Raw genomic sequence first — 10,073 nt, 5'->3', positions numbered from 1 at the left:
GCCATTTGATCCATGTGCAATCGAAAGTTAACTGGGTGCCAAATATGAAATGTGGGTACATGGGAATCCAGAAGCTTGATTATGAACTCAGTTATCATTGTATATTAACTTAAAAGAATCACCGTCTCCCAAGAGTGAAGCTCATCATTGTAATGACCAGTTTGATGACTTCCAAAACATGAATTTACGTGTGGGGTTGGACTTGGTCCTCGATATAACTTCAATAGTCCTTGAGTGACCTACTATCATATTGAAATAGTATAAAAACTTTGACAATTTCCTCCCTTCTTTAAGATGTGCATACATCTAATTAGTTAGAGAACCAGAAAATGATTTAAAGCCACATTAAATAGTCTGACAATTGGGTTTCCTCACTTATCCAAAATCCTGGCCAACTTGTCTTAGATACTCCATTACTCCATGAAAACATCTATTTGTTTTTTCTGTGAGACTTGGAGTCAACGCTTGAGACATCACTAGTCATAATAAGTGTCTGCGCTTAATAGGCTAGTCTTTTAGATTGGACTTTTTCGACCAGTTTAAAACAATTAGTATCAGAATAGGTCGATGAATGCTTGAGGTCATTGGTCCTCAAGAAGGCCAATGGTTGTGTGCCAGTGTCCCTCGTGGATTGCAAAGAGAAAGAGGAGAGGACAGAAATGAGGGAATACATAGAACATATAACACAATTGCCTACTTAATTTTTCCTATCCTACTAGTACTATTTATTTATTTTCCCCTTAACCCACTTCCTGCATCACATGCTCTTACTCGGACCCCACATATAATTTGTTAACTTCACAAACGTACCCTACACCATGGTCTCTTGGCCATTTCATTCATAACAGAGAAGTAAAATAATCAAATTTTATCAATAGAACAAAAGAAGGTATTGTCAGTGCATGCATAGGTATCATGAATTCATGATCACAACTTAGCCTCGTCTGCACCACTGTTTTGTTTGCTCAATTAATGTGCCTATTATCACTATGATCTACAAGTTGGTTAGGTCTCAGAAAAAAGTATAAGAAAAAAGTATAAGAGAGAGAGAAAGAGAGAGAAATAAACACGCACACACACACACACACTTGAAGAAGGGCCAAAACCTGATGATGGAAGCTAGTTTCTTCCTAGTACTTTTTATACTATCTTTCTACTCTTCTATTCACAAGATTTATTCTACTACAACAGATGCAATCACTACAAATCACTCCATCACAGATGGTAAAACTATTGTTTCATCTGGTGGAACCTTTGAAATGGGATTTTTCAGTCCCAGTGGTTCCTCAAAGCGATATATTGGGATATGGTACAAGCAAATTCTTCCTATGCATACAGTTGTATGGGTTGCCAACAGAGAAAAACCACTCATGAATACATCTTCAGTTGTTTTGAAGGTCTGCAAGCCAGGAATACTTGCTCTTCTCAATGACAAGAATGAAACTCTATGGTCCACTAACACCTCACGATCAGTCCAAAATCCAGTTGCACTACTTTTAGATTCTGGTAATCTTGTTGTAAAAGATGCAAACGATGGCAATTCAAAAAGATTCCTCTGGCAAAGCTTCAATAATCCAACTGATACGTTCTTGCCTAATATGAAGCTTGGCAAGAATTTTCAAACTGGCCAAGAGGTTTACCTTTCAGCATGGAAGAATGAGAGTGATCCAACTCCAGGGGAATTCACTCTACACATTGATCCTACTGGATATCCACAGACCCTTGTAAAACGCGGCACAAGAGTATTAGGTAGCTCTGGACCATGGAATGGTTTACGTTGGAGTGGGGATCGCGCACCACCACCAAACCAAAGCAGCATTTATAAAATTCAGTTTGGTTTCAATAAGGAGGAGGTTTACTATAGTTATTATTTCATTAACAGCTTGGTATTATCAAGGTTAGTCCTGACTAACAATGGTTATATGCTAGGCCTCATGTGGGTGGATCAGACCAAGAGTTGGCTTCACCTTACTTTACCTCCTAATACATGTGATACATATAGCTTATGTGGTGCCTATGGGAGCTGTGACATAGAAAATTCCCCTGTTTGTGGATGTTTGGAAAAGTTTGTCGCTAAATATCCACAACAATGGGAAAAGGGAGATTGGTCAAAAGGGTGTGTTCGAAGGAAACCTTTCGATTGCAACAAGGAACATGCATTTCTAAAATATTCCGGAATTAAGTTGCCAGCTACCAAGTACTCTCAGTACAATAAGACCATGACACTCGACAGATGTAGGCAAGTATGCTCGAGCAATTGCTCTTGCAAGGCTTATTCGAGCCTAGATATAAGAAATGGAGGCAAAGGTTGCTTGTTTTGGTTTGGGGAGTTGATTGACATCAAAAAGATGCCTGGGGGGCAGGACATCTACATCAAGATGGATTCTTCAGAACTAGGTAACAACTTATGTTTAAGAATTTTCCAATGATGTGTTTTTAAATTTAGATTTTCAATGCACGGAGACCATACAATGAAACAATAGTGGCCTGTCTTGAATTGTCGTGGCTGATAGAATAAAAAATTGCTGTAGTATCTAAGGCAGGTTCGAATGGAAAGAAGGAAACGATACTCGCAGTGAGTTTCTCACTATTGATGGCAATGATTCTGCTAGGCCTTATTCTGTTGATGTACAGACAGAAAAAGAAGAAACAAAAACTTAAAGAAGAATTTGAGCTTCCACTGTTCCAATTGTCGACAATAACAAGAGCCACAAATAACTTTTCGGTGAACAACAAGATTGGAGAGGGTGGATTTGGACCAGTTTACAAGGTATACACTGAAATTTGTTGGAACAGTTACCTAATTTTGCTTAGATTAGTGTATCAGAGATGATCTTCATTCTACAATATTCTTGTGTTCGTAAAATATGTGTTCTTGATATACTGTTGCCATTTGTAGGGAGTGCTGGAAGAGGGACAAGAAATAGCCGTGAAGAGACTATCAAGGACTTCCATGCAAGGATTTGATGAATTGAAGAACGAAGTTATCTACATTGCCAAGCTTCAGCATCGAAATCTTGTGAGACTTTTGGGTTGCTGCATTCAAGGAGAAGAAAAGATGTTGATCTATGAATACATGCCTAACAAAAGCCTGGACTCATACATATTTGGTTTGGATTTCTCACCTAATATTTAACTTTGTTATATTAGTTATAACATGTAGATCTAGACCTAGGCAAAACCATGTTCAAAAAAACAACTAATTCATTAGAAAGCTTATTTTGTAGATGAAACAAAGAGCAAATTACTTGATTGGCCAAAGCGTTTCAACATCATAAACGGAATTGCTCGTGGCTTATTGTATCTCCATCAAGATTCTCGACTAAGGATTATCCATAGAGACCTTAAAGCAAGCAATGTTTTGCTAGATATAGAAATGAATCCAAAGATATCAGACTTTGGCCTGGCTAGAAGTGTTGCAGGGAATGAGATGGGAGCAAACACCAGCCATGTGGTTGGGACACAGTAAGAATCTCTAATATCAAACAAATTGCTTTCATATAACATCTTGCTTCTTCAATTTTATTGGTGTTTTTTTTTTTTCCTAGCGCAGTGGCTACATGTCCCCAGAATATGCAGTAGGTGGGAACTTCTCTATAAAATCAGATGTATTTAGCTTTGGCGTCTTGGTGTTAGAGATTGTGAGTGGCAAGAAAAATAGAGGATATGTCCATCAAGATCACAACCTTAACCTTCTCGGTCATGTAAGCACTAAATAATTTGTATTACACACACAACTCATTTTTTTTCTTTACAATAATAGAATTTGTCCTGATTAATAAGATGTAAACTCAAACAGGCATGGAAGCTTTACAAAGAAGATAGGTCCTTGGAACTAATTGATGATCAACTAGCCGTTTCTTGCCATTTTTCTCAAGTTTTAAGGTCAATCCAAGTAGGTCTATTATGCGTGCAACAATGTCCAGAAGATAGGCCAAACATGTCGTCTGTGATTACGATGTTGGGTAACGGGCATGGGAGTCTACTGCCAGAAGCTAAAGAACCAGGGTTTTTCCCAGAAAGAGAGGTACTTGATGCAGACACAAGTTCAAAAAATGAAGTCACAATCACAATGTTAGATCCTCGGTAGATTGAACACAATAACTATTTTGATTTGTGTGCACATGAGAATTTTTTTTTTTTTTAATAAATCTTAGAACTTTGATTCTTGAAAAATACAGCAATATCTAAACAAAACACCGAGTTAAATGTTTCTACCTGAACGTGTTATCTACTTATGAATGAAATTTTTCCTATTTCTATTGTTCTTTGAGTATAAACATTAGATATGTTTCTTATAACAAAACTTTTAATGATGTTACTTAATTTGTTCTCCAGAACTAATTAGCTATAACAATTAACAAAGCTTATCGTGTAACTAGAAATCACAAAACCATATTAGTAGTTGAAAATTTCCACTTTGCAACTCCATTTATTAGTTAAAATATATTTAGAAAATGGTACAGAGTTGCAGATTTTAAGCAGTACTCTACTCATCTCAAACCAAACATCCTTGCGTGAGACGCAGCATAGAACACAATGACATTGCGGTACAATAATAAGTAAACTGGAATATTGTGTTTACCCGTTTCTTAAAAGCAAAATAGTTCTTGAATATCTAATCTGCATGGTGTACTCCATCAATTCATCATCGAAAGGTACAAAACTTTGGCTTCCCCTGAGTAGTACCACAACTGAAAACCAACCAACTCAAACTTATCAAACATATCAAATTTCTTTGTTTAATTCTAAAGCTGTCAATATTATAATGCTCTCCCCTCAACAGGAAAAAAAGACCCAAAAGAGAAACAGGGTATTACCACAAATAAATAGTCGATGAGATGATGAAGAAAAGCCATGGGAAAGAAGGGGCAATGGGACAATGTTCTAATGATTAATTTCCCTTTTGAAATCAATAAGGGTTACAAGTTACAACTAATTTAATGTGTGTGCATATAGTTCAGGGCAGTTTTGATCCTTTGCTTTTGGGTATAAGTTGTTTTTGTAGTCCTCTGTAAGATTTTCTCCCTATAATGTCTCGCAGTAAGACTAAGGTTATTCCTCTCTCATGCTGCAAATGGTGCTATAGTGCAAAATCTATGGCATTTAGCGGGAAAAAAAGAGGCAATGGTGAAAATTAACTGGTGGACTAGACATATATGAAAACATCTATTGAAGATTAAACCAATGATCAAAGTCCAGCCACTGTTGGACTAACTTCAAGTGACTGCTAAGGTAACCTTATATTGAATTATTAATGATACTATCTGAAAACGATTTTGATTCGCAAATTTAAATGAAATATTTGGTTTTCATCACAAAAGCATGATCATGTCTGCCGGACAGTTTGGAAACCATTAGATGAGAGCATAAAAGAAACGACTGCATATGCACCGTCTCATACTCAAACTATATATACGTATACAAACATATATACACACACAGATTAAATTAGTTGTATCCCTGACCAACTGTTATAGAAGATTAGTGGGGCATCACAATTACCCTTTACCAATCTAAACTTGTGCTTGGGCTAGAATTAGTGAAGTTGTAATCGAGATGTAGTTGAAAACTATCTACTCCTTAATTTCCGTTCACCAATCCAAGATTAATTTTGTTATCTCAGTGTTCCCTTTTCTGCTAGCCCAATGACTACAGAATGAAGCAGGGGTAATTTACGAGAATGACTTTGGAAATGAATTATCTTGAATTTTTTACCCCAATGCCATGGGTAAAACTTTAAATTTTACAACTTTTGCCCCATGGGCACTTTTGACCATGAAGATTTTCCCATGAAGCAAGCGGAGTTTAATAATTCAAGATCACCAATTTTCAAGGTCATTTGGGTATAATTTCCTAATGAAGCAGAGTTACATGCTACTATGGAGCGTGAACCCTGATTAAAGGTCAGTTTCTAGTTGAAAGAGAAGGGTAGAAAGTAGCCACTTTATAATGGAAAAATGAATACACATATAGTGCACACACTGTGAGACACGAACACTCTTGAAGAAGGTCAATGTGTAATATTGCTGCACGTTTTGGTGTGAGAACTTTGAGACAAAAATAGAGATGAATAAAGAATTGTGTGTGAACCTGTTGGTTGCTTCAGGTATCTTTGGAATGGACATAGCAGCCTGATACAACCATATTAGGCAGAAAATGACTTATCATATTAATTTAACAATCACATGAAATTTCCATAATGGTCCATTTGTTTTACTAATCAAATGTTAGAAACAGCAACGTCAGCACTTAGCTATTCAATTCACATTGAATTTGGCTTTCAAGTCTAAATCATAGTCAGTATCAGAGGTGGCAATTTGAGCCCATAGTTAGAAGATTAGCCCATTTTACCCACATGTTAGCGAGTTGGGTCACTCATATTTCAGATGGGTAAATATGGGTTTCAAGTCTCTCTCTAATCCATAAAAATATGGGCAAATATGGGTAAAATATGAGTATCCACATAAGAACACACTAGACTCAATGACAACTCATTTTGAAAATGAAAAATTTCTTTCTTACCTCCCACCCCAACTCTTACCCTACCACCCAACCCGCCATGCCCCCTCACCCCCCACACACTTTTTTTTTTTTTTAATGTCATATACTTTATTTTTCTTTTATAAAAAGCTTATAAAAAAGGAGAATTTTTTTTTCTTACCTCCCACTCGATCCCCACCCCCCCCCCCCCATAAAAAAAAAAAATTTCAATTTCATATTGTATATTTTTATAAAATTTTATAAAAAATGGAAAAAAAATTCTTACCCCCAACCCATCCCACTCCAACAAACCCTCCCCCAACAAAAAAAAATCAATTTCAAATATTTTACTTTTATAAAAGTTTTATAAAAAAATGGAAAAAAAATTCTTACTCCCCCCCCCCCCCCCCCCCAAAAAAAAATCAATTTCATATATTTTACTTTTATAAAAAATTATAAAAAATGAAAAAAAAAAATTCCTACCCCCGCCCCATTCCCTCCACGTCCCCCGCCCCTCACCCCTGAAATTTATATGAAAATATTAATTTAACTTGACAAAAGAAAAAAATTATAAATATACACTTGTATGATATGGGTTAACCCATAACCAACCCAGCCATTTATCACCCAACCCATATTTACCCACATAAAATATGGGCGGTTTGAAACCCAACTCATTTTTGTTCAAAGCATTTTCAACCAAACCAAATCCACCCATTTGTCACCCCTAGTCCGTATATAGGTAATAGGCGACCAAAGGCTTCGTCATCATAAAGACATCAATAATGAATGCTACTTTCTTCCTACTTTTTCTACTGTCTTTCTACTCTTGTATACACAAGATTTTTTCAACTACAACAGACTTGATCAATACAAATCAATTTATCATAGATGGTGAAACTATTGTTTCATCCGATGGAACCCTTGAGATGGGATTTTTCAGCCCCAATGGTTCCTCAAAGCGAGATACATTCGGATATGGTATAAGCAAATTCTTCCTGTGCAAACAGTAGTATGGGTTGCCAACAGAGAGAAACCACTCACCATTACATCTTCAGTCATTTTGAAGGTCGCCAAACTGGGAATACTTGCTCTTCTCAATGACAAAAATGAAATTATTTGGTCAACTAACACCTCAAGATCAGTCCAAAATTCAGTAGCACAACTTTTAAGTTCTGGCAATCTTGTTATAAAAGATGCAAATGATGAAAACCCAGAAAATTTCCTATGGCAGAGCTTCCATTATCCTAGTGATACAAAATTGCCTGATATGAAGCTTGGCAAGAACTTTCAAACGGGGCGTGAGTCTTACCTTTCAACATGGAAGAATGACAATGATCCAACTCCAGGGGAATTCACTCTTCACATTGATCTTACTGGATATCCACAGTGCCTCGTCAAACGTAGCACACGTTTATCAGCTCGCGCAGGACCATGGAATGGTTTTGGATGGAGTGGGTCACCCACACCACTACTTCTACAAAGCAGCATATATACATTTCAATTTGTTTTCAATAAGGAGGAGGTCTCCTATAGTTTTTCTCTCACTAACAGCTCAGTTTTATCAAGACTAGTCCTGACTAGCAATGGTTATATCCAACGCTTCATGTGGGTGGATCGGACCAAGAGTTGGCATCTTTACCTCAATATACTTCTGAATAATTTTGATACATATAGCTTATGTGGTGCCTATGGGAGCTGTGACATAGATCCCCTGTTTGTGGATGTTTGGAAAAGTTTGTACCTAAATATCCACAACAATGGGAAAAGGGAGATTGGTCAGAAGGGTGTGTTCGGAGGACACCCTTAGATTGCAACAAGAAACAAGTATTTCTAAAATATTCTGTATTCAAGTTGCCGGATACTAAGTACTCTCAATATGATACAACCATGACACTTGAAGGGTGCAAGCAGGTATGCTCAAGGAACTGCTTTTGCACAGCTTATTCAAGTTTAGATATAAGAAATGGAGACAAAGGTTGCTTGTTTTGGTTTGGGGAGTTGATTGACATCAGAAAGCTGTCTGGAAGAGGGCAAGATATTTACATCAAAATGGATTCTTCAGAGCTAGGTAAGAACTTATGTTTATTTCCCATTTATGTGTTTTAACTTGGTTTTTCATCACATTGAGACCGTACTATGCAACAATATGAGCCTATCTAGATTTGCAGTGGCTGATTGAAAAAACCGGTTGTAGTATCTGAGGCAGGTTCAAATAGAAAGAAGGCAGAGATACTTGCACTGAGTTTCTCAATGTTGATGGCAATGATTCTGCTAGGCCTGATTCTGTTGTTGTGCATATGGAGAAGGAAAAAGAAACTGAAAATCAGAGAAGATTTTGAGCTTCCACTGTTCCAATTGTCGACAATAACAAGAACTACAAATAACTTTTCAGTCAAGAACAAGATTGGAGAGGGTGGATTCGGACCTGTTACAAGGTATTTAAGTGCAAATTTGCTGGAATAGAGATAATTTTCATTACGCAATATTCTGTCTTTGTAAAATCTATGTTCTCCTTCTATACTTTTGCCATTTCTAGGGGGTTCTGGAAGACGGATAAAAATTGCTGTGAAGAGACTCTCAATGACTTCCATGCAAGGACTTGGTGAATTCAAGAACGAAGTTATCTATATTGCCAAGCTTCAGCATCGGAATCTTGTGAGACTTTTAGGTTGCTGCATTGAAGGACAAGAAAAGATGTCGATATATGAGTACAAGGGTGTCAAATATGGCCCAAAAAGATAATGGCCCGTACACGATCTGCTAGAAATTTTATGGGTTGGGAACAAAGATAATTTAATATTAGGGGTGATTTTTAAGCCAGTTATTATAGTCGATTTAAAGTGATCTACGAGGCAATAACGAGTTAGGGGGGTGGTCTTTAATTTTTACCCTGAAAATGGTGGTCTTTAAATTTTGCCCTTAGGGCATATTTGCGTATGAACGGTTGTGAAGTGCGCCGAGAAATTCTTGTGATTTTTTTTTCTGAAATTTGAGTTCAAACCCACAACCCCGGGTATTAGGTGAATGGCAAAACTTAAACCGCGATTTTGAAGGGCAAGAATTAAAGACACCCCGAATGAGGACAATCGCAAAAAAAAAGTCTCGGCTTAGCAATCTTGCATTCATTTTAAGATTTACTTAAATTTGGATTTATTGCTTGAGATTTACATTTTTTATTTATGTATACACTTTTCTTGTATCATGTATCTTATAAATTTGTGGTGTATTTGTTATGAAGGGAAATATTTTTCACGAAAATATTTTTCTAGAAAATAGACCCTTAAAAAAAACTGGGGCAAGTTGGGCGGGTCATGACCCAGCCCATTTCAGTCCAACCCATTTTAGCCCAAGTAACTTTTGGGCAAATGTTAGCGAACCCGATTATCACCTCATTTGTTTTGATTGGGTCGATTTCGGCTTTAACGCCGTTTATTTTATGAATACATGCCTAACAAAAGCTTGGATTCATACATATTTGGTTTGGATTTCTCACCTTCTGTACAAGCTAAAATGACATAATACTTTGATCTATTAGTCATGACATGGACACTAAAACCAAGGCAAACTCGTGTTTCATCGGCTAAAAG

General features: G+C 36.8%; 1 protein-coding gene and 1 pseudogene across 4 annotated transcripts; both read left to right on the top strand.

Annotated features, from left to right (window-relative positions):
- The first annotated feature begins 632 nt into the window (after nt 1-632).
- LOC132033512 (G-type lectin S-receptor-like serine/threonine-protein kinase At4g27290) lies at nt 633-4,264 on the top strand. Of its 4 annotated transcripts, none has more exons than XR_009408749.1 (6): nt 633-2,397; nt 2,532-2,770; nt 2,900-3,110; nt 3,216-3,465; nt 3,549-3,704; nt 3,800-3,940. XR_009408749.1 is itself a non-coding variant. In XM_059423505.1 (6 exons), the coding sequence occupies exons 1-6, from the start codon at nt 1,110-1,112 to the stop codon at nt 4,088-4,090; spliced, it is 2,430 nt and encodes an 809-aa protein (XP_059279488.1). In that variant the 5' UTR covers nt 759-1,109; the 3' UTR covers nt 4,091-4,264. The 4 variants fall into 4 exon arrangements, 3 of the variants coding, with proteins under 3 accessions (XP_059279488.1, XP_059279489.1, XP_059279490.1); XM_059423505.1 differs by having other exon boundaries at nt 759-2,397; nt 3,554-3,704; nt 3,800-4,264; XM_059423506.1 differs by having other exon boundaries at nt 777-2,397; nt 3,228-3,465; nt 3,554-3,704; nt 3,800-4,264.
- A 3,004-nt stretch (nt 4,265-7,268) lies between these two features.
- The window catches only part of LOC132034826 (G-type lectin S-receptor-like serine/threonine-protein kinase At4g27290), a 4,676-nt pseudogene continuing 1,871 nt past the window's right edge, over nt 7,269-10,073 (top strand).

Source organism: Lycium ferocissimum, chromosome 10 (assembly GCF_029784015.1).
Source record: "Lycium ferocissimum isolate CSIRO_LF1 chromosome 10, AGI_CSIRO_Lferr_CH_V1, whole genome shotgun sequence".
NCBI lineage: Eukaryota > Viridiplantae > Streptophyta > Magnoliopsida > Solanales > Solanaceae > Lycium > Lycium ferocissimum.
This window is presented reverse-complemented; position numbering and strand designations above follow the sequence as displayed.

What these genes read in the sequence shown, in the direction of transcription:
- LOC132033512 (XM_059423505.1), top strand. Translation starts at nt 1,110, where the DNA reads ATGATGGAAGCTAGTTTCTTCCTAGTACTTTTTATACTATCTTTCTAC. An exon ending in GATGGATTCTTCAGAACTAG is followed by an intron (nt 2,398 to 2,531) that starts GTAACAACTTAT and finishes AAATTGCTGTAG; the next exon opens with TATCTAAGGCAGGTTCGAAT. An exon ending in CCTGGACTCATACATATTTG is followed by an intron (nt 3,111 to 3,215) that starts GTTTGGATTTCT and finishes TTCATTAGAAAG; the next exon opens with CTTATTTTGTAGATGAAACA.